The sequence below is a fragment of the Lygodium microphyllum genome, chromosome 1, assembly GCF_053477565.2.
Source record: "Lygodium microphyllum isolate KBCC chromosome 1, Lygodium_microphyllum_v1.1.10, whole genome shotgun sequence".
NCBI lineage: Eukaryota > Viridiplantae > Streptophyta > Polypodiopsida > Schizaeales > Lygodiaceae > Lygodium > Lygodium microphyllum.
Genome location: NC_141135.1, coordinates 122,219,003 through 122,243,988, shown reverse-complemented (window position 1 = coordinate 122,243,988; position 24,986 = coordinate 122,219,003). Strand labels below are relative to the sequence as shown.

The following is a 24,986-nucleotide window of genomic DNA, read 5'->3' as shown; positions in this document are numbered from 1 at the left end:
TAGAAGAGAAGAAATTAAACAACTACTACTATCACTACCACTATCACTACTACTACTACGACTACCACAACAACAAGAAACAAGAAAATAAGAAATTAAACAACTACCACTATCGCTACCGCTACTATGACAACCACAAAAACAACAAACAAGAAAATAAGAAATTAAGCAACAACTACCACTACCACGACTACCACAATAATAAAAAATAATAATAAAATAAAATAACAATAACAATAACAACAACCTCTCCCTCCTCCCTCTTCCTCTCCCTCTTTTTTCCTATTATGTTTAATATTTTCTCCCTCTCTTTCTCATTCCTTTTTTTCTTTTCTCTCTTCCTCTCACTCTCTCATTTTCTCTCCCTCTCTCAATACACATGATTTTTAACAAAAACAAGTTTTTAAAAAAAGAGAAAAACAAAAACAAAGCAAGAAGAAACAATACATTCACTATAAAGGCCTGAGGATGGATTCGACGGCTCCTCTTTGCCCTCCGTACACTTCCTCTTCCTCTCCCTCTCTCATTTTCTCTCCCTCTCTCAATACACATGATTTTTAACAAAAACAAGTTTTTAAAAAAAGAGAAAAATAAAAACAAAGCAAGAAGGAACAATGCACTCACTGTAAAGGCCTGAGGATGGATTTGACGGCTCCTCTTTGCCCTCCGTACACTTCCTCTTCTTCACAACGGCGGCGCGGCGGTGAGAAGCTTTCATTCTCCCTCTTTCTCTCCCTCTCCCTCTCAAATGCAAGATGGAGTTTGCTCTCTCTTTCATTTGTTCGCGCAAAATAACGCGCTCGGGTATCGGTCCACGTTTTTTCGCCTAAGCACCGTTGCTATTTGTGTCGTTATTAGCATCGCATTTGCGACACAAAAAGTGACGCCGCTATTTTGTGTCGGAAAGTGCCGTCACTGTCTCTGTATCCTTGTAGTGTAAACTTATGGAATTAATTATGAGAAGACATTTGATCTAGTAGCAAAGATGGCAAATAAATTTGTCATTGCATTGGCTATAGCAAAAGGTTAGGTCTTGCTTCAAATGGATGTAAAGGATTCATTCTTGCATGATAAAAAAGTGTATATGAAGAAAATTTCATAGAATTATAAGAGCATGATTCACCCCAATTACGTGTATAAGTTGCACAAAGCCTTGTATAAGTTGAAACAAGCATTGAGAGCATGACATCGAAGTAATAAGGACATTGTTGTGATTATCGTATATGTGGATGATTTGATTATTAGAGGTGACAATGTGCAAGAGATGGGAGCTATAAAATCTTCTCAAACAAAAATTTGGCATGAAAGATTTAGGAGAGCTAAAGTATGTTATTGGCATTAAGGTGATAAGAACAAGAATGCAAATAAACAAAAGAGTTGACATTTGTTGTGATAACATTAGTATACCATTAACAAGGAACCTAATGTTTAATGCACGCATGAAACACATTGAGGTTTGTTACCATTTCATTAGAGAGTGGGTCTCACATATGTGAGCACAAAGGAGTAGGTTGTAAATATTTTCACCAATGTCCTTAAAGTAGAAAAGCTTCAAAATCAAGCTTCGATGATTTCAAAGCTTACTTAACGTATATGTCATGGAGTTGAGCTTGAGGTGGTGTTCAGATGTTGAGCTCAACATGAACTAACACTCATGTATCTAATTGACCATTTTTGTCATTCATATCATTGATGTGGTTGGTATGTGCTTCAACACATGCTTCTAGTGATACCTTATAGTTGGACATCTATTAGTTCATCTACCTCAGTTAGGAGATATCTATCTAATAATCCTTCTAATCAACATGTTCACACTATTAACCGCGCTTGTATATTATACACATTCTATACTCTTTATTCCTGGTAAACTATCATTGTGGAGAAGAAGAAAAAAGATTAGGGTTTCAACTTAATTTGCTAGTGCATGTTCATTTTGAAGACTAAGTGTATTAGAATTCTCATGAGTCTATAACGCTAAACATTCTCTTTCTATATGAGACTTTGTCATCATTCCTTACACTATGAAATAACACATCACTATTTTCTCATTACCTCCTTTTGTTGAAACTTTCAAGGTTTCTCCTCCACCTCTCCTATCACTAATTTTTGTAACAACCAATCATTGGATGACTTGATTTAGACACAATCTATCCAAAAAAGAAAAGCAAAATGTTTAACTTATGGTTCTATCTCCCTAGCACAAACATGCATGTATGCATTTATTTACAAAGTCAATCAAATGGTTTTGCCATTCATATCATTGACGTGGTTGATACATCCTCAACATATGCTTCTAGTGATACTTTGCAGTTGGACATCAATTAGTTCATCTACCTAAGTTAGGAGATATCTATCTAGTAATCCTTCTAATCAACATGTTCATACTATTAACCACTTGTATATTATGCATGTTCTTCTCTCTTTATTCTTGGTAGACTATCATTGTGGAGAAGAAAAAGAAAGTTTAGGGCTTCAACTTAATTTGCTAGTGCTCATGCATTTCAAAGACTAAAGTGTATTAGAATCCTTATAAGTCTATAATGCTAAGATTCACTTTCCATATTGAGACTATCATCATTCCTTGCACAACTATATAACACAACACTATTTTCTCATTACACCCTCTTGTTGGAACTTTCAAGGTTTCTCCACCTCTCATCGCTACTTTTTGTAACAACCAATCATTGAATGACTTGGTTTAGACACAATTTACCTAGAAAAGAAAAGTGAAACATGTGTGGAAAGTTTTAAATGTACTTGTAACTAATTTGAGTTACATGCATTGGTGTGTATGACTACACAAGTTTACAACACTAACCATAGAGAGTTCATGTGATTACAATACTATGACAATAGCCATTAAAAAATTCATGCAAAATTTCTATAAAGAATGAGATAGGGATGTAAATAAAATTTGAACAATATGAGAATGTTTGAATTCATAATGAAAGTGTAAATTATAAAATGTGTTCCCAAACATATAGTATTGAACTTTCCCACATTTTGCTCTCGTTACAAATTACACTCTTGATATTATACACCTCTCAATGACAGATCTAGCACACTTGTTCTCTACTATGGATCAATACCAAATAATAACAATATTCCAACTATGACTCAACATTGAATCATGGGCACTTAAGCCCTTGTTGAGTTGCTTTGAGATAACATTTCTTTGAACCATAAGGCTGACTTCCTAGGAAAGCGATATAATGTGTTGTCTACATAGTAGAGACCAACACGTATACCCATTCCCAAGTTGAATTCAAACCCATCTATCAATGACCATGCAAATACACCTCGTACATCAGCTCCATCACTAAGCATAACATAAAATTGAGTTGTTAGAGGAAAATACAATGTGTAAGAAGCATAAGCTTCAGTGCAAGTCATCGATCATAGTTAATATGCTTCGAGTGGTTATTTTTACAAGTATTTTACTTGGACAACTTTTCTTCTAAATATAAGAGAATTCTAACATAAGTAGTAGAATTAACTTCTTTGGTTCATAGTGTTCTATAGATAGTTGTTGCCTTCTACTAGCTCTACTGGTTTTTAGACTTGAACAAGTTTGGTACATGTTTCAGATACACTATTTTCTAAATTTGCATTACTGCTCAATAATACTTTTTATTTAATTTAATTTGAAAAATCAAACTCCAAGCATACCTCACTGCTTTTCTTAGCTCATCATAATATGTCTCAAAGTATTCAATCCTTGAGTCATCCTCCAACGTATCCTCCAAGGAATTAAAATATATCCCCCATCCTACATAAAAACTTGAACATTAGTAACATGCCTATTTCCCAAATATGCAAGATGAGTTAGATATGATGTCCCACAAAACTAAATTTGGTTAATAGCTTTTTAATCAAGCAAAACACTAAAGTAAACTACCTGTTTGTGTTATGTACATCGGAAAATTTGCATATCGCTCTTTGACATACTCAATCATTGTCCTCATTATCCAAGGTACTGCATAATCATGTTCACCCTACAAAATTTGAAATGAAAACCCTCACTATAAATGTGGGACCCTATCATTTCTATTTTCACATGCTCTCATGTAGGAAAAATTGTAGCTAATTTTGTTGTAATGTGCTACATCTAAAAAATTAAAGCTTTATGGCATGAAGCAACAAACATAACTCACCACGCCAATAGCTACTCCATCTTTCTCCCCTGAAAATTTTTAATGAAAAGGGGTGAAAATTTTTAACATAAATGATCAAAGATGTCACATAATAATTCAAGCACTCACGTTACTAAGTAAATTGTGCCATGGGATGTTAATGGCTAACTTCATTGTGAGGGAAAGGTATCTTTTGGAATATCTTCAAAGAGTGCCTTGAAGCATTCAAAATTATAACCTCACAATTATTAGCACAAGTTTCAAATGTTCGGCAAGCACCTTTGGGACACAACCATTGTTTCTTTGACTCGAACTTTTTGAAACTGTACTTGTGACGCATGTTTCGAGTTGAAGTGTGCAAATACATTGGGCCTTAATTTTGAAGGTCAAATTTTGTGAAATTTAATTATAACTCTAAAGTAGTATGAATACTTAAATCAATCTCAATTGGGTATTTGGACCACCTCAAAATTAAGGGCTATGAAGGTATTTTACACTAGGGCCTAGCTTGGAAAGATTAGAAGTCAATGTTCAAGAAAAACCGAGGTTTAGTGTAACGTGGATAACAGACTTCCCATTGCAAGTCCTTTGATTTTAGCAACTTATATAGCTAATGGGAGCGTAGCGCAGCTAGTTTGATCAAGCTCTCATGACTATGAGCGCAGGTGCATGCATTCAAACCCAACTTCCACAAGAGCGAACTACCCTACCTTAAAAGTATCTTCACCTTTTTGTTTTTTTAAAGAACAATTTCATTTTTATATAAAATAATAACAATATAGGTAATGAAGTAATTTGATTCACAGCTTAAGGTTTTTGCTTGAGCAGGTATGTCCCCCCTCATTTAAGTTAAATCTCGTGATTTATTTGTAGAGAAATGCAAATTGGTCCGCGCGATCGTCACTCCAAGCTTCGCTGGTAAGCCCTGATCCTTTCTTCACTCTCCTAACGTGCATGTATGGAGGAAACCAGATCGATTTCTTGGGCCCATATCAAACAGTATTAGGGTTTCTGACGAGATTGGTTAATTGAAGAATGAATCCAGACAATGAACTCTCTCTCTCTCTCTCTCTCTCTGTGTTTAAATTCCCTAGCCAATATCCTTCTAGTTGTACTGTTATTAATATGTGCAGCAGACAGGACTTATACACACAGACATGAGTTGAACAGGACCTTATGTACAGAAGTGTGTGAGTGTGGTACCTGTCACATTGACCCTCCAATCGAGGTAGTAGTTCTTGCTGTCCACAGTCTCGTAGAAGTCGCAGTCGTAGACGTAGAAGGCAGTTTGGATGTTGATGCCAATGAAATCGAGGGATCCATTGATCTTTGCCATCTGCTCATCGGTAAAGTTGGGAAGCCGCGATCCTACTAAAGCTCTCATGGAAGAAGGATAGTCTCCGAAAAAGATAGGGTCCAAAAACCTAAATCCATAGACCATTAGCAGTGTTTAGCCAGCCAACAATGAAGTCTACCAGTGTATTACTGCTATCTCCTTGACGGGTTTCACAATCTTCCACATTATACACTAAAATAATTTACCATCCAAACAGAAAATCATTTGATCTCTGTGCTGCTTCAAGATCTTCAGTTGAGTTGCTGTAAGGCTCTGACCATCTGAACCATAATGCCATTCCGATAGATCCATTTTGAATAGGCTGCAGATGCAAATGAAGTAAATTACTACAGCTTAGCATTATCTTTTTATAAGCTTTGGAAGCTTTGGGATAAACATTTTGCTCTCAATGGCTAAAAGGTTAAGATCGGCTTTAAGATTGTATTTTTGACATTCTTGTACAGGGTGAACTTAACGTGATGATATGGAAAATCAAATTAGTTATGCAAGATAACATCGGAGGGGTCTAGAGTTGGTTTTACATGGGCTTAATATGGCAGCATCACAATCGCTCAACTAACACTCTCACCCTTAATCAACTGATGCATCCATAACTTCCTAAGCAGCCCACACCACATCTGTTTTGGGAGTAGAGGACTCATCTATGCAGGCCCTTGGATCTCATAGGATCAGATGGTTGATGTCAACGGCCATCAAGAGGCCCTTGCAAACATGGGAGGGTTTCTATGCAGTCTAACACATGCGGCCCTTGGGTTTCATAAGATCGGACCCTTGATGTCAACAACCAATTAAGAGGACCTTACAGACATGGGAGAGTTTCTATGCAGTCTAAAACAGACCCTTGGATTTCATAGGATCGGACCATTGATGTCAACATCTCATCAACAGACTCTCGCAAACATGGGAGTGTTCCTATGCAGTCTAATGCAGATCAATCAAAATTATTGGACTGGAACTTCTTGAGTTCAATCTTAAAACTAATGTTGCCTACTATGCTACTCATGCATTCGTGGGGTGTCAGCTATTCCCACATTACAAGATGGGGGTCATTCCTTTGATGGAAAACCAGCTTCTGTGCTTTGTAATTATGAATAATAACCAAGTCCTGATGGTGACAACTTCAAGGTGTACCAATTTTCTGGGATCCGACAGTTTGTGGAGGTGCATGATGCTCACTAGTGCTTGCTAGCAGAGGGTGTACATTTGTAAGAATTGTGGCAACACTTCCTCTTTGGTGACCATACTTCTCAAGATGTCCAACTCATCACCTTCAGCCATAGAAGGAAGACTTGATTCACAGGGAACTCCGCTGAAGGCTACCCACGGAGGTGTTTCAGGTTTGGCTGGACTATTATATACAGTTCTGATTTGGAGCCCCAACAGTTGCTGCAGTGGCCAACTTGTATTGCACCCTGAGGTGATGCCAATTTGGCTGGGTTGCACATGACAGTGTCTCACTGGTTGCATGTGTTCTGTATGGTTTGCATCTGGGTCTTATATGGAGCCCCTCAATCTGGATCAAAGCTGGTTACACTCTCATCTTTGTAGGACAGCAAACATTTAACAGGCAGAATCATTGGCTGAATCAGGCTCAATGATAGCTGGGCATTCCTTGACCCCCATCAAATGTACCCTTTTTTATCAATGATGTACAAGATTTACTAGGTGGCTAATCCTCTCCCTTTACATTTGAACTGTGGAACACTTCAAGCACCTGATCAGCACAAGCATCACCACAAGATGCAGTACCAATGGTTGTATAGGTTTGGAGTAGAGTAATTCAGTGGCTTCCAACAGTGTACCAAGTCTTGAAGGATTTTGTGGAAAGCTGGTAGAAGGCAAGCCACCTAAATCTTATTTGTAGGCCCATAGAATCCATTCATCAACACATGAAACTCAGTAAATACTGTGTACAAGACGCCACATCAAACAAGTTAACAATGGGCGCTTAGGCTTCCAGATAAGTGGATACATTACCTGGTATTTTTCTCTGTATATGCTGACGGCCTCTGCATGGGCAAGCAGCACATTGTGGCCAACAATATAAGGCTCGGTACCAGAATCTCCTTCTGGGCAGTTCCCATAGTAAATATGGCCCTGGCCAAAAATGTTGGGTGTGCATCTACCCGGTGGATTCTGGTCTGTGGAGTATGCAAGCCCCGACCAATCGTTCCCTTCATCAAAAGTGATCCATAGCTTTACTCTGTCTCCAAACTCTTTAAAGCAAGTTTCTGCATAGTTCGCAAAATCCTCTCTGCATAGACATCAAAAATGATATGAACACATGTTTGTAGATATTATAAATTTGGACATGGATCGTACTAAAATAACAGACCATGGTGGTTCAAAGACAGTAGACAAAGCTAGGACCATCGAGAATCAAAATGAAACATACATTGAGTGGATTTTCAGATGGATGATTAAAAGTTTCATTATAGAAATTTTCAAACTTCTGTTTCCTTAGCTATATAATGCCAGCTTACATGAACTGGCTACTTAGAGCTCCCCCGTATCTTTCATCCAGTATGTGAGGATGGTCTTGCGTCCAGAGTGTAACCATAGGTACAAGACCTGGAACATTAATGCCAACTTCAAGCTGAGAAGATAGAACCTTGATTATAATTTAGCTCGTCTTGAAGTTAGAGAGAGAGAGAGAGAGAGAGAGAGAGAGAGAGAGAGGGAACCTTGCTCTAAAGCATCATCAATAACCTCATTGTAATGTGCTATAGCTACATCATTAACTTCTCCACTTCCATCTGCAAGTGCAAAACACTATTTAATCGGAGTGAGACAGTGGGATGGGGTGAGTGTGGGTGCGTGCAGCTGAGGATAGATATAGGTATGGGTCCCCAGCTGGTTAAACCATGGGTCGTCACCTGCCGGGCAACCCCTATTAAAGGAATTCTAAAATAAATGTATAAATGGTATCATGCAGCTCACTCCAGCATAAACAGAACGACACTTGTTGAATCTCAACAACTTGTTCCTGCATGATTCTTTAATAAGAAATAATTGCTCGAAGAGGGAAAAAATTTTGCAAGGGCAATGCTTGCGTGCACACTTGCACCCTGTGTGTGTTTTTCTGCAGGTGCATGTATGAATACATGTACACGTGTATTTATGTGTTGGAGGACTATACGGCAGGGTTTTCAAATTTCATATGCTCTGCATGATCTTTGAGTATTGGCTAGAAGGGTTAGTGTATATCTAATTACCTCAATGTTCTTGTTTATGGTCATTCTGAGTTTCTTACGATCTTGTAAATCTCTACCAAAACGAAGCAGAGCTGTTTTACCATTGTTAATTAGTAGCAGTAATCCTAAACACACGTATTTATTCATTAAAAGCGCGTAAACTAACTTGGATAAATTCTGGACCAGGCAATGGAAAATCGGTAGGCATTCATCCCCATCTCAGTCAACAGCCTGTGATCAATCTGCAAATAGAGCCGACTGATCAGATGAAGTGAGAAATTTGCTCCCAACAACTTGCCGCTACCTCGCAGGTTATATGTCAGTGGTTTAGTCACTTTTGCAGGTAAATTAAGGTGGTGTACTGAAGACTGCAGAGCTCTCTGCAATGCTCAAGTAGAGATGCACCTTGAATTGTTTATAATTGTCTCCACACTGCCCCGGTATAGCTCCATCTATAGTAGCTCCTGAATTTGGCCACAGCAGAAATCTTTATCAGAGAAATTGGTGGGGGGGAAAAACAAATGCAAATTGCATTTGCCGTTGATTTGTCGTGAGGGAACTTACGCTCTCTCTTTGCATAAACATCCCAAATGTTTTGAGATTTATTGTCTAAATATTCAGCTCCTTCATGCTGGAAACAGTCAAGTCGGTTCGATAAGGAAATTCAAGTTGTGTAATAAATATGGGCTGAGATATGAACAAATTTGACATAGCAGAGAACATGGTGTTCAAGCAATAAGCATTTCAATATAAACCATGCTTAGGGGTTATGGATGATGAGTGGCACCTTCATGGAGGAGGTAATGGCGCCGAAGAGGAAGCCATCGGGGAAGTCGCCACGAGTCACACCGGTACCGTTGGGGAAGAGGACATCATCATGGTGCAGGTGCGTGATCGATGTGGAAGAGGAGGGGGGAATGGAGAGGGGGAGGACGAGAACGAGGACGAGGGAGAGGAGAGCAGAGGCCATGGCACAGATGGACAGTTGATGGATAGAGAGAGCTATATTTTTCTCAGATCGACGTCCACATTGTTATGATGCTGTTGTGTGTGTGTGTTTGAGGGGCGGGGGGGGATTAGGGAGACTCGAATGTGTGTGTGTGTGGTTATACGAATAATATGAATTTGTCACCTGGATTCTACAAATGTCAGACACAGAGAGAGATGAGAGAGAAAGGAGTCACGGGTGTTTTCGGCAATGGCTTTAAAAGTCTGCTTGCAGCGCTTAATTTTGTTCTTTTTCCCAGAGGGAAGACAGACAGACAGACACAGTACACAGTGCACACTGCACACTGAGAGAGCCTCAGACAGAGACGATGGTCAATTTATGTGTGTGGGAACAGCATTCACTTGCAGAAATGTGCGCGCCGCGCCCCGACATCGATTGTTGGAAACAGCAGGCAGCATCTAGTACTAATACTAATATATATATATAACTCGTAACATGGGCTTTAATGGAAACGAGCCTCGCGATCCTCCTCCCACATGCACTCTCAAACGCCAAACGCACATGTCACGACTCACATGCACACACAACGCGCCCCGGCACCCGCCACTTTGTTTAATTCGGTTCCTTTCAAACACGTTGGGCAATGGGCCTTCCCTCGGACTGTGCAACTGTCAATCACCAGTGACCGCTGATCAGTCTTCTTCCTTGACGCCTTACCAGCGACGAGACATGCGCAGGTTCATTTCCGCCTGCAGGGGTTTGTTTGTGTATTCAAGTCGCTGAAGTTCACAGGGATCATATACTTAAGAGCCGCAACATGAGTAAATTTTGCCTACATAAGTCTGCATTTGTCAAGTTCAATAAATTTGTGGCTGGTTTATTTCAGCACTCTTAACCTAGTGTCAAAAGTTTAGGGAGGTCACAAAGTGCCCTCCAAATTTGAGTGTAGTCCATGAACTTGTTGAAGTCCAAAGGACGTGACAATCATCTATTGGCAAAGAATGTGTTCTCTCTTCTCAAGTCTCTTTTCTATCTTTATAGAGGTTTAAAGCTTAAGGTTAGCTCACACTTCTCTCTCTCTCTCTCTCTCTCTCTCTCTCTCTCTCTCTCTCTCTCTCTCTCCAACTAGCACAAGTCTAGCCTAGGCCTAGTCATATTAACTATGGTCAAGATGCTTTGACTCCCACTTCTACCTACTCAAGTCATGGGAGTTAGGCATGGCACAACCCTTAACTATAGTGGCTTTTTTACAAAGCTTGTGGTGAAGGGAGTACCCTCTTCAAAGGGAGTATCAAGTCAACTAGTACCATCAATTATGACATGTCTTGTGGTGATTCATCTGGTCCAATCTCAACTTGACCTATGCATTGATACCTCATGGGCAAGTTTAGAAATCTTCCACCACAAGTCTGTGGACTTGCATGTGGAACATCTATTACTAAGAACCCCTACCCACCCAAGATTTGCAAAGCCAACACACAGCATGCTAAGTGTTATATTAATCATGTCACATTGAGATGTGTGGAGGGGCCATGGAGCCTTTTTTTTTTCAAAGTGCTTAAAGAGGGAAGTTAGGCTACTTACATATGGCCATGGGCAATCAACTAGGTATCCATTTTGTGGGAAACATATTATCACGTATGTCATTGGTGACCAGTCGTCTTGTCGATTAGCCTTCACATGTAAGGTAGTGGACAGCTTTGTAATGTTAAAATAGTATGTAGACTTGTATCCACTAGTTTTTATACATTGGCCATTTGCTAAAGCATATTTTAGCCTTTCTTAAATACTAGTTGGTGGGACGTATGGGCAATGCCTAATAAACTAAAGAAAATGGACAAGGAATGTAGTAAAAGTTGGGTTGCCCCGAGCTCCAATGGGGATAACACCATTAGATTTTGGCCCTCGTAATATTGTGGTCACATTACAGGGCAAAACGAAGAAGGAAACTACAAGACAACGGTAATTACAACACTTATCAAAGCCATTTCTTGAAAAATAAATATATCTCATTTGTTTGTGTCAATTGGCTGACAAAAATGTGTATCAACATGCTGGATGCTACCAATCAAAGAGCTAAAAATTCAATCACCTTGCTAGCACTCCGTTAGAACCCCATTTTTTAATTATATTAGTAGGGTGAAGCTTACCCCACTAACCTTGCATCTGCCCAGTGCGACCCAAGGCGAGTAGGGGGAGTGGGGTTCCACTCCTTCCACTCCCCCCTACAAACCCTAGTGCAACACAACCCTAAATGCAACTTAGGATATGAGCATAGCCCCACATGTAAAGGGAAGTGTACCTACTACATAAAAGAAAAATTTTCAATGTTTCTTTAATGTGGCACACCCCCCCCCCCAAAAAAAAAAACATGGGATCATGTTGCAACCAACCTGAGCATCAGTAAGAACATGGATGCTTCTAATATTCATGGCAAAAACAAATTGAACCTATCATGAAGTGCCACATGACAAAAGAAGAAGAACCTTTTGCCTTTATCATCATTGGCTCTATCATTATAATAACAAAAAGTTCACCCATCCTACCATTAGGCATTTTCCAAGCTAATGTAATATTAACAAGCCTCCTATAGGCACCAAGTGGAAGTAGCTATTCGAAATAAAATTTAAGGGTGAAAGTTTTAAAACCTCAACTCCAAGAAACTTATATTTAGATATATATATATATATTCACATAAATGTTTTTGAGAATAATTATTGGGATTACAACCACCTCCAATCGTGCCCACTTACCTATGACTTTCATGTATCAAGTAGCAACTCCAAAAATCCAATAATTTGACCATGTTTCTCTATAGTCTCACTAAACTTTATCATTTGACCATGCTTCTCTATAGTCTCAGTAAACTTTTATCATTTGAACATGTTTCTCAAAGCTCTTGCTAAACTTTATCATTTGAAAAGAGACTTTTTCGTGCTTTTATCAAATACAAAAAAAAAAAAGATATGTATTAACAAGTGTCATTGACTAGAACAACACTCGAGTTGGATCTTCGATATACTGAACTTGCTCTTCAAGGAGTCCTCAAGTTAGTAGCTACTCTAGCTCTTGTGTGCCTCTTCCCAACTTTGACAAGTTAGGTAGTACATGTGGAGCTAATTGTTAATGTTGCCCTTGTCATGGTTACCTATGGGTTATCTAACAACCTCACTATGTGAGCATTGTCCTCATTTAAAATGGATGCAATACCAATCTATTTCAACTTATCCTTTATTGCAATGTGGGAACTTGGCTCATGCCAAGGCAAAAAAAGGACATCACCCCAAAAACCTCCCCATTGACTATGTGTACAATTGTTGCATACTTGGAAGTTCTCCCTTGTAACTGATCTATGTCTTCCTTATCACCTTGTCTCTACTAGCTTCATCGGTTCCCTTTGACATCTCCTCAATGTTCTACTTCATTTCATGCTTCAAGAGAAGCCATGTCATAATCTACACTAGGGAGGTGAATGAACTCCTCTTTCTCTATCCATGACTTGTCCTCCGCATCAAGATGTGATAGCAAAGTTATTTTCTTGGCTTCACCTAAGCTTCTCAATTTGCTCAATATCTCATAGAATGTAGAAAGGATATATGCATAGTCATTTATCCTACAAACAAATCACAAAATAGCAAATTGGCATACAACTTCTTTACACAATGAAACGAGAAAAAGTGACACTTATTTGCTTGAAGGGAGAACACCTTAGGGAAATACATTACATCTAAAAACTCTACTTGTTATTTCCATCAAGAATGTGGACCATATTCCCTTATAGCTAGGGACCTCACTTAGGCTCCGAATCCAAAGCATGCTCAAATCTTTGATTGGCAAATTTTTTATAATTGTCCCAAGAGTCTGTTATCTCTTAGAGAACTAATGCCAAGCTTGTATCCCTCAAAATGACTTTACAAAACAACAATCCTTTCTAGAAACCTTAGGACAATGCATTGCATCCATAACCTATGCTTGTTATTTCCATCAATAATGTGGACCCTTTTCCCTTGTAGGTAGGGACCCCACTTAGGCTTTGAATCTAAAGCATACTCAAATCTTTAATTGGGAACTTTTTGATAATTGTCCCAAGGTATGGATGGAATGAATTCATCAGGTTCATCTAACATAAGAAGCCTAGGAGATGCACCATTAAGAGACAAAATAAGCAAAAATGGGGTGCCTTCAATGGCTCATCCATCTAAAAGCACTTTGAATTGATGAAAGATTAGCCAAAATGTGTTTATGGAATGGATTGTGTTCGAGATGCAAACATGAAGTTCAAACATTACCCCACTTATTCATCAACTATAGCTCTAACACGAATCTCCTTAATTTCTTGTAGGTATTGATTCTTCCATACCATCCCTCAACCTTGAAAATGAAAAAAAAGCATGGGAGAATGTTGCGGTATGCCCCCATCAATTTAGAATTGGCTAAGAAGTTTCTACTAGTGGAATGTTTGGCTAAGTAGACATTAAAAAAGTTTAATAATTTGTGAACCCTCTAGTTGGTTTAAAACTAGATGTATGGTTGCAAGGCAAGATGGAAAGGCACAATCGACCAACAATAAAATGTTGTGGACTCTCTAGTCTATTTTAGACTTGACATATGTGTTGTGAAGCAAGATGGAACAACACAACCTAATCAACCAACATGACAAATGGATAAAAGAGCATGCACAAAAAAGCAAGAAAGTGCCTCCTCAAGTAGAGTGCAAGGGAAAACCAAATCCTACTTCCATTTTGGATAACATGTAGACCAAGTTCAAGTAAGAAAAAGTAGCAAGTGACAAGTTCCTGAAAGATATGCCTCGGCCAAAGCACAAATTTTACAAAATACTTTCAGCAAAAGTAACATTTCATATTCTTGAAAGCAGGAGTTAAATACACAAGTGATGGCAGAGAGGAGACCTCCACGTATCATCAATGCCTTGATCTCCAACCTATCATTCAAAGACGCCATTGAACTAGTTGTTAGTCTTTGCCACTCAGCAATTAAGCCTTGAGCAAGCCTCTCAATCCATCCTCTTGAGTTAAGCTATATCTTAGAGATAACTTTGGACATTTTCCAGTCGATAAACTAGACGACTTGGCTGGTACTTGGAGAAAAAGTTTTTCTCCTAATTCAAAGATCCTACTTGACCTTTTCTTATTTGCAAAATGCTTAGCTCTATCAACAACTTGCTATAACTTGGCTGCTTGAGCAATTTTAATATTAGCATGTATGTCAATAAGAAATTCTGCTGCAGTTGGGCATTTCTCATCTGACCTTACTGTATTAGGAAGACTTGGATTCATTCTATAATTTATTTCAAAAGGACACAAACTTGTCGCCTTATGAGGTCTATTGTTATACAAAAATTCTAACAAAGACAAATGCATATCCCAATCTGTTTGTTTATCAGATACATATGCTCTCAGCATGTCTTCTAGTATCTTATTGACTCTTTCTGTTTGACCATATGTTTCTAGGTGATCACCACTTAACATGTTTAAAGACACATTTAAACGACCAAAGACATGACGCCAAAAATGACCAGTAAACTTGGCATCTCTATCAGACACAATGGACATAGGTAGACCATGCAACCTAAAAACATGGTCAATAAACAAATCTGCAACTTGTGGAGCTTCCACACTTTCTCAAGTGGCTATAAAATGAGCCATTTTACTGAAGCTATCCACTATCACTAGGATAGTGTCTTTTTGTCGCTAGGTTCTATGTAAGCCGACAATGAAATCCATGGAAATAATTTTCCAATTAGATTATGGAATTTGTATTGTAATTAGTAGACATGGTGGCTTCACCCTTTCTTCTTTATTAACTTGACATTGAAAGCATTGTTGGACCTATTGGCAAACATCCTTGGCCAACTTTGGCCACCAAAATGTCCTTCTAATAGGCTGTATGGTCTTATCAATACGAGGATGTCTTGCACAAGGCACATCATAGTTATCAAACAAAACATTATTTTGTAGTTTCCGTGCACTAGGAACACAGGTCTTGCCTTTTCATTTAAGAAACCCATTCTCAATTGAAAGGTTCTTAAATGAACTTGCCTTATTAGAAGTAACAGTAGGTAATGAAACAGAAGTATCTGGTCCATCCCTAATCAAAGAGTCTTGTTCTATGGCCTGATAAAATTTTGCCATATAAGAGTCCTCTAACTGTGCTTCCTTTATTTCTTGAAGCAATGAGCTTTCTTAAGTTGCAAAGCTCATTTGATACATTATACGGCATCAACAACAACATTATCCTTACCCTTCTTGTATAGAGTTTCCATAGGAAATTCTTGCATCATTTCAACCCATCGAGTTTAGCGCCCTCAAAGATCTAGTTGACTACAAAAATACTTAAGGGTATGGTGATCTATATAAACTTTAAAATCTGCACCATATAAATAGTGCCGCCAAACTTTAAGGCAATGAACAATAGCATAAAGCTCTTATTCATGAACTGGCCAATTCTGTTGGCTTGGGGAAATCTTCTTGCTTTCAAAAGCTACAAGCCTACCTTCTTGGCTTTTAAAAGCTACACGCCTACCTTCTTGGCTAAGGATTGCACCTATCACGATGCTACTTGCATTTGTTTCTAAAACAAATGATTTCTCAAGATCAACTATCTTGAGAATAGGGGCAGTAGAAACTGCTTGTTTCATAGCCGCAAAACTTTCTTGTTGCATTGATGTCCACACATAGGTGGGCACCATAGCTGGCAACAAATTTGTCATAGGAGCAACTGTATACAAGTATGCCTATATAAATCTCCTATAGAATCTTGACAAGCCCAAAAAGGAACAAAGAGCTGTTTCATTTTGGGGTGTGGGCCAGCTAAGTATCACAACAACCTTCTTGGGGTCCATCTTGATCCCATTGACAGATACAATATGGCCTAAATACTCTATCTCTGCTAAACATAGAATCGTCTTGTTTGGGTTAGCACAGAGTTTTGCTTCCCGCAAAGTTTCAAAGACTGTCACCAAATGTGACTCGTGTTCATAGATACTCTTACTATACACAAGCACATCGTCAATAAAATCTACACCGAACTTGCCCATGTATAGTCTTAGTAAATCATTCATTAACATCATAAAAGTAGCAGGAGCATTTGTTAAATTGAAAGGCATAATCAAATACTCATATTGACCAAATCTTGTTCTAAAAGCAGTTTTAAAAATATCTTCATCTCTTACTTTAATCTGGTGATAACCACTTGTTAAATCAATCTTACTAATGATAGAAGCACCACCTAGAGCATCCAAGAGATCATCAATACGAGGCATAGGATATCTATGCTTGACAGTTATTTTATTTAAAGCTCCGTAGTCTACACACATTCGAAAAGAACCATCTTTCTTTTTTACAAGTAAAACAGGGGCTGCAAAGGGTGAAAAGCTCGGTATAATCAATCCTTTGCTTAAGAACTCATCCACCACCTTACGGACTTCATTCTCCTCTTGTAGACTCATCCTGAATGGGGGTCTAGCAACTGGATTAGCTCCTGGGACAAGCTCAATCCTATGCTCCACGTTCAGTCAAACTTGAGCGCCTTGGTCATCAAGAGAATCTTCACTTCTTGGAAAACTGGTTCTCCACGAATCAACAACCCTTGGCCCTCGTGCTCAAATTGATAAATATGAGAAGAGAAGTCAATGATAGGTTTCTTCTTTGCATGACACTGCTTGCTCAACACTAGGTCAAATATTACAAGCTATGTAATTTCAAAATCCAATCTGTCCTCATAGGACTGGATATGTACAAGGAGGTCAACAACTTGCTGATCCCATGTCTCTATACCCATCCCATCAGCTAGCTCTACCGAATAGCTATATTCTGAAGGGGCAGTCTTGAGCTTCAACTTCTTGATGAGATTATAGCTAATAACATTATGTGAAGATCCCGTATCAAATAAATATGCATAGGGCATCCTACCACTATGACTTTCATTACAATGAGCTCAATGTCAACAAATTGGTACCCCTTTTGTGCCTCAGGTGATAACACTGTATCTGGCATAGTTGGTACTTTCTTTGTTACTGTGACGGCTAGCATCCGTTCATGATAACCAAAGTCATGTGGAGGTGACTCATCTAGGTCATCTCTTGCCTTATCCACATCCTGCATTGGATTAAGCACCATTTGAGCACTGACTCTTGCCTTCTTGGGACAAGCCTTAAATTTATGCTACCCCATGCATCCGTAACAGAGTCCTCTCATTGCTTTCTCTCTTTGCTGTGGAGTGAGCATGGATTTGTTGTAGGCTCTCTCAGCCATAGCTGATACCTTCCTCTTGGTACGTGACATCGTCTTGATCATATGCACATCTCTAGTGTCCTTCACATGAGGAGCACTAGATGCAACTGCAGGAGTAAAGATAGGGTGTGTACCTCTAGTCCAAGGAAATCTATGGGCCTTCCCAACTTCAAGGACCAATGCAAGCTCCGCTACCTCATTCAAGGTTTTACATCTCTCCTTCCTGACAAGTGGCCTTAAGGTTTCTTTTATGCCCATGACAAATTTATGCACTTTAGAAAGTCGGGAATATGTTCAGGGACCTTTAACAAAATCTCTCTATACTTTTTCGCATATTCTTGGATAGAGTAGCTCTTCTGAGCTATGAAGAACCTTGCCTCGAGAGCCCTTGTCCACTCATCTGGAGGGACAAAATTATTATAAAACAATGTCTTAAATGCAATCCAAGTAGACGGCTCTACATGATCCTGCTCAATTTTCTGCCACCAACAGTGAGCGGCATCCATGAGATTATATGTAGCTTGCTGTATCTTTAAAGCATCCTCATGAATATGGCATGACTTAAAACACTGCTCCCATTTAGAGAGCCATTGTTCCATTGCATCTACAATCCTTTGTGCCGCCATGCCATTGAACTTAGGTGGCTTAAGGTCTTTAAGCTGCCACTTAGCTTCTGGCAAAGGAGGAACGACTACGGAGGAGTCATATACAACTTGTGTGCCAGGCATACATGCATCATGTAAACTCTCATCTAAAGGTCTCTTGCCTTTATCCAAAGCATTTTGAGTTAAAACTTGCATTTGTTCAAGCAAAACTTGCATAGTGCCTTGCAAACTAGAAAGACAATTATGCACATCACTAGATGAAGGGCAACTCGTCATCATGCATAAGAGGTTCTTCCTCTACATCAATGTTGTTCAAAGGCATATCTTCAATGCTTGACATGATTGATGAATTGATGTTTTTTTATTTGGATTGATAATTCAAACCAACAAAAGCAAGGCAAACGTAAATACAATGTACTTTCAGAAAACTACTATGTTTCCACACAAGTATTATCCATAAGAAGCATGCATCTCAAAAGCAAGCCTCTTTGCACATTTCAAAAAAAAAGTGCAAAGCTGAATAAGTCACCAAATCCTCTTTGAAACCATGCATAAACATCCAAATGCACAGAATCCACACTCTCAAGCATACATAGACACACTCAAAGTAGTGAATTTTAAGCCCCAAAAGGTAGAGATAATGCGTATCTGGCACCATGAAAGCAATTTGAAATGTCCTTGCTAGTAAAAACTAGAGGTCAAATACGCTGGAATTTGATAATCATCGATGCAAGAAAACCACAAGAACTGACAACACTTGAATCAGATTCCATTGGAGCCCAAAAAATCCCAATTTTTGTCTGCCTCAAGAGGTTACTTTGGCACAAAATTTTGGAAGTGCTCTTGAGCTCAATTTGCAACGATAATACTTTAGAAGCTTTTCTTCAAATAATTCTCAAAGCTCATGAAATCGGTTTGCAATTTGGATGTCGTACCAAGAAGTTATAGATCTTAGAAAAAGTGCTCAGAAAGAGGAGAAAACACCTTTTTTTAAAAAACAAGGGGATGGAGGGCTCACAAGCTTGGTAAAAAGGGGATTCTATCCCACATGCAGAGTGCCACAAGGAATTTACCAAGGATAAAAGGTGAAAGGGAGATGGTCATTTTCTTAAGTAAAAGAGAGAGAGCTCTCTTGTGTGATGGAGTGTGCCTTGACCTTGGTGGTGCTTATTGGCTGCCACTAGCTCATGTGATTGGCTCATTGTGGGCCTTGTGGTGGGTGTTGTTGCTTGCAGAGAAAGAGGATTTTCATGTTGCACTGTCTTCTATGGTGTGTTGTAGAGATGCCTTCACGTTGCCTACTCATGTGCCCTCTTGCGACTACAGCAAGATCTCACATGTGTGGTTGTAGCAAAAAACCCCCAAATCTTTTTTTTTGGGAAACGCACGAGCTCTGATACCAAATATGTGAGAGAGAAGAAAATTTCTTGTGTGTCTTACTCATCTCCCAACCAAATATACCCTCTTCCCACCTTCTAATTAGGTCTCTAGGGCTTGTTTTCATGGTGCACCCCCGACCAGCATTCCCAAATAGACAAGTCCTGCCCAATTTAGCAAGAAATCTAAGGGTATCCTCGGAGCTTCAGACCTTGGCACTTCTTGCCCTTGTCCGAGACACACTAATTAATGGCCGTGCTATTTGCCCGGCCGAAGGTTATTATGTCTGACAAAAGCCAGTGATAGGCTGAGGGATTTAACAACTAGCTTCTCTAGTATAGCCCCCACTCTTCTTGTCTTCTGTGATTAGGTCCCAGCTAATTTGGGACTTCTCCCTATTTCTAAACCATAAGAGATCCCGCATCAACTTCTTTATTCTAGCCCAAGCAGAATTACTGCAAACAAGAGAAAGGTCTTGATCACAGTGATCTTACCCGCAAAGGAGAGAGAAACCATTTGAACCTTTGGGTAAGAGATATTACAATTATATTATCTTATTAATATCAGTTCTCGCATTACAAAAGTGACCAATTCCTCGAATGGTTTGATAAAGATAATAGAAATAGCAGGAGCCCTACATCACTTTATAAGTAGTGTCCCTTCAATTCAAGAACGAAAAGACCTATATCAATTTCTAATTTGTCCATCTCCTCATCTATGGAAAAGTTCATGACCATAACCTTTAGTATGATGTATTTCCATATAACTATGCTAAGTGAGAAAGACCATAAGATAAGCTATTGTAGGTCTTTAACATTTAAACTTTCCTTTTCCTTTTAATTTTAATGTATTTTATGTTTCTTCAAAAACAAAAAATTTGCAAGTGTTAGATTTTAACTTTGCCTCATTTGACGATGTCCAATGTGTTCATGTTAAGGTGTAGTGAGTTATTATTAAGTGTGATAAAACACCCTTGTGCTCTAACAAGCTAGCTTGGCAAGTTCTCAAAATGAAGTCCAACTATTAACATTGATTGATAATTATTTGGAGTTGTTCCCATGAGGCTTCTCATAAGTAACTGTTTTTAGCTACGTTCTAGGTTTTGGAAAACTAGTCGTGTTCACATAAGAAAACCCCCTTTAATTTTTTAACTTAAAAAAGCCTTTGAAAAGTCAAGCTTCATACTTTGCCATTTAGTGTGGTTGCCCTCTCAACACCTCAATGGCTATTATATCGCCTTCTTTGCAAACACTTGAGCTTGCACAAGCCTCCTATTCAAAGTGTTATATTGCAAGAGCTCTTCATTGAGAACCCTAGATTCACTCCCTTGCAACAACCCTTGACCTCCTCCATGGCACCTTTGACATGATCATCATGCAAGCCACCAATCTCATTGATGAGATGCTCAGATATGCAAATACCAAAATATGATAAAATGCACCTCTTTTTTTTTGGGGATCCAGAACCACTCAACCATGTGTGGTTACACAAAAAAGAAAGGGATTTTCATGGTGTTAAGAGTCGTGGGGCGTTTTGATAAAAATCCCTAGTTTTCCATGAAAATTGAAAATCCCTTTGTACACATATGCTAATACATGTGAGATCTTTTTAGAAGAAACATGCATCTCTCTAGAATGCTTGAAAGGCAATACACGAACCTCTATTAAGTGGATATTTATGTTATGTAACTACAAATGCAACCATGTATATATTCATGCAATTAGACCATGAATAGTGTAAAAAATTACATGGTGCAGCGAACAGAATCTAAGAAAGAGATAGATAGTACACAACAAATAAGAGGAGAATAACAAAATTTATTTATCTCCAAACAATTGATACAAAGATGGCTCTGTCCACTCATGCGCTTCCACTGTGAAGCTTAGATGGCGATCCAGATAGAAGATAGGTAAAGAGCAACTCTGACTGGGTGAAAGATGGATAATAGATGGCTGTGAAGGGATTTAGCTTTTATAGCTTGTGAAGGGGGTCATGATGGATGGCCTTCCATGTGCACATGTGTCTGTTGACCTTCCATATGCCCATATGTCTGTCTGTTGACCTTCCATGTGCCCATGTGTTGGTTGACCTTCCATATGCACCTCCACTAGTTGGCCAGGGAATATTCCCTAGAATATTCCCTTTACCATTGGCTAGGGCCCCTGATAACTCTCTTAACCTGCAACTCGATGCAATGTGCCTCGAGTTGCTACCAGCTTAACTGCTTTGTCTAACCCAAAGATTAGACCCACAACGGTCACCTTTTTGCTATCAGATCGCATAGATCTCATCTGACATACAAGTTAGGACTCAACCAATGTCCGGGCTCACATATGGCTTCTCCTCATAATGGGGGCCTTACAACTTTAAGCACCATGGATCATTGATGGCACCTTATGAGGGTGGAGCATTGAGCATATCTAACACCGCCCTTAATGTCCACCCGCAAGTGAACTATATCCTCGGCCCAATGCCAAGTCTCTGAAGATGAACTTGAAGCAGATCCTTCGTAAGTGCTTTGGTGAAGATATTTGCTCCATTCTCCTCTATTGGACAGTAGACCAATTTTACTATCCCATCCTTGACTAAATCATGCACATAGTGATACTGGATCTCTATATGTTTGGTGCGTGCATGAAACACTAGATTTTTTGCAATGACGATGCAACTCTGATTGTCATATCTCAGCACAGTTGGTTTTTTATCCTGCACTCCCATATGCCATAGGATCCTTCTCAACCATATTGCTTCACATGCATCAAAACAAGCTGCCTTGTACTCTGCTTTGGTAGAAGACAATGCCACTGTTGGTTACTTCTTACTAATCCAAGAGAAAATTCCTGAATGTAAAGAGAAACAATAACCAGAAATAGACTTTCTAGAATCATTATCTCCTGCCCAATCTGAGTCACAATTTCCCATAAGAGAAGTTCCGGAACTGTATGTGATACCATAGTCAAGAGTTTCCTTCAAGTATCTGAGCACCTGCATCCCATGTTTCCAATGACTCTCATGAGGTTTGTTTGAGAACATGCTCAAAACACCACCAGCAAAACTGATATCTGATCTGGTGTTACATAAGTAGATCAGATTGCCGACCAACCTCATATACCTCCCAATGTCTACTGGTGCTGATGTATCCTCAATGGATAACTTTGCATTCATCTCCATAGGTGTAGCTATCTCCTTGCACTCGGTCATGCCAAACGCCTTCAAGATCTCCCATGCATACTTCTTTTGAGAGATGAAGATCCTTCCTCGCTCTTGCCAGACTTCAATCCCCAAACAATAGTGTAGCAAGCCTAAGTATATCATTTCAAACTCAGAACTCAAAGCCTTTCAAGTTTGGTTGATCATATCTTCATAGTCACCTGTAATAAGAAGGTCGTCCACATATAGGACAATCACTACAAACTTTTTACCATCCATGTAAACATACAAGTTAGCATCCAAGGCACATCTTTTGAAGTTTAAGCTTAAAAAGAACTTATCTATCCGCTTGTACCATGCTCTGGGGGCTTGTTTTAGCCCATACAATGCCTTCTTCAGCTTACACACTTTGTTCTCAGAATGGGGGCCTCAAACCCTGGAGGTTGAGCCATGTACACCTCCTCCTTGAGGTCACCATTTAAGAACGCTGATTTAACATCCATTTAGTAAACTGGCCACTGCTTATGGGCAGCCACCACTGCAAGTACTGTGCGAATAGTAGTCATTCTAGCAGTTGGGGTAAATGACTCTTGAAAATCAAACCCTTCAATCTGTGAAAATCCTTAGGCAACTAGTCTGGCTTTGTACTTTTCTAAGGTACCATCAGCCTTGTGCTTTACCTTCCAGATCCACTTGGTGCCAATAACCTTCCGCTTTGTTGGCCGATCCACTAGCTCCCAAGAGTCATTCTTCATTATGCTGTCATACTCGGCTTCCATGTTGGATCTACAAGTGCTTCTTTCAAGTTAGTTGGCTCCTTTACTTCTCTCATAATCTCAGATCAAGGCCACATTGACTATGTGAGCAGAAGCCCTCCTTTGCTTCTCTATTCTCTGAGACCTCCTTGGTTCGTCTGCCTTCTCCTCAACAGATGCATGCATAGGATTATTGTGGTCATAGAGCTGCTTCACCCAACGCGGCAAAGGCTTTTCTCGTGGGGTGATGTTAGGTTGGTGAAATTTTTTCTCATCATGTGAAGATGATGCTTCCTCCTCCTTAAGGATAGGGACAACTCTTGGGACAGGTTCATAGTGGACTACTTATTCGCTTGATGATAAAGTGGAAGAACTTGCCTTCTCCTCCACTGTATGCGGCTCCTTGAACATCACATCATGGCTCGCGATGATCTTCTTTGCCTCTTGGTCATATGATTTGTAAGCTTTCTGCTCATCGCTATAACCCAAGAAGATACATTTATGCTTTTTGATTTTAACTTGTTTCTCTTCTCATCTGGAACATGTGCATAACATTCATATCCAAAAATTTTGAAATGTGAGACATATGGTTTCTTACTAGTGTAAGCCTCATGAGGTATTCTTTCCTTGAGAGTCTTTGTGTAGCTCCGATTTAGAATGTAGACTGCAGTATTAACAGCTTCAATCCAAAAATGGTTAGGCAATCCCTTGCCCTTTAGCATGCATCTTTCCATCTCCACAATGGTGCGATTCCTACGTTCCACAACACCGTTCTGCTGAGGTGTGTGAGGTGTTGTCAATTGACGCTTGATCCCTTCGCTCTTGCAAAAGTCTTCAAACTCCTTTGAGTTGAACTCACCACCACCATCTATTCTAAATTTCTTCTTCACACTTTTCCCTATTTCATTCTCAACAAGTTTTAGCCATTCTTTAAACTTACCAAAAGCTTGAGCCTTATCACGAAGGAAGTACACCCACATCTTCCTATTGTAGTCATCAACAATCAACATAAAATAAGAAGATCCCCTCAAAACCTATGTAGACATCTTACCGCACAAGTTAGCATGCACCAACTCTAGAGGAGCCTGTGCTCTATTCTTGCTTTCTTGTGGAGATGCCTTTCTCTGTTGCTTGCCCACCATACAAGCTTCACATGGTTCCTTCAATTCAATCACTGTAGGTAGGTGAGCAACCATACCTTGCTTTTGCATCTC

General features: G+C 39.3%; 1 protein-coding gene and 1 long non-coding RNA gene across 2 annotated transcripts; one reads left to right on the top strand and one right to left on the bottom strand.

The window, feature by feature from the left end:
* Window positions 1–2,930: 2,930 nt before the first annotated feature.
* Window positions 2,931–10,087, bottom strand: LOC148041625 (beta-glucosidase 34-like). Its single transcript, XM_087681020.1, has 13 exons — window positions 9,472–10,087; window positions 9,249–9,315; window positions 9,090–9,148; window positions 8,851–8,926; window positions 8,175–8,246; window positions 7,974–8,061; window positions 7,468–7,744; window positions 5,676–5,791; window positions 5,337–5,557; window positions 4,155–4,183; window positions 3,899–3,995; window positions 3,670–3,769; window positions 2,931–3,319 (listed from the first exon to the last, which is right to left on the bottom strand). Exons 1-13 carry the CDS (start codon window positions 9,652–9,654, stop codon window positions 3,139–3,141), a joined length of 1,566 nt encoding a protein of 521 aa, XP_087537146.1. The 5' UTR covers window positions 9,655–10,087; the 3' UTR covers window positions 2,931–3,138.
* On the top strand, window positions 4,763–7,698 carry LOC148041626 (uncharacterized). Its single transcript, XR_015691267.1, has 2 exons — window positions 4,763–5,051; window positions 5,934–7,698. It is a non-coding gene; the product is annotated as an uncharacterized LOC148041626 (long non-coding RNA).
* Window positions 10,088–24,986: the final 14,899 nt, after the last annotated feature.

Coding starts and splice junctions, on each gene's coding strand:
- LOC148041625 (XM_087681020.1), bottom strand. CDS start 9,654: ATGGCCTCTGCTCTCCTCTCCCTCGTCCTCGTTCTCGTCCTCCCCCTC. Junction 9,149..9,248: donor TGTTTATGCAAAGAGAGAGC/GTAAGTTCCCTC, acceptor GGCCAAATTCAG/GAGCTACTATAGATGGAGCT. Junction 3,770..3,898: donor GATGTACATAACACAAACAG/GTAGTTTACTTT, acceptor GTTTTTATGTAG/GATGGGGGATATATTTTAAT.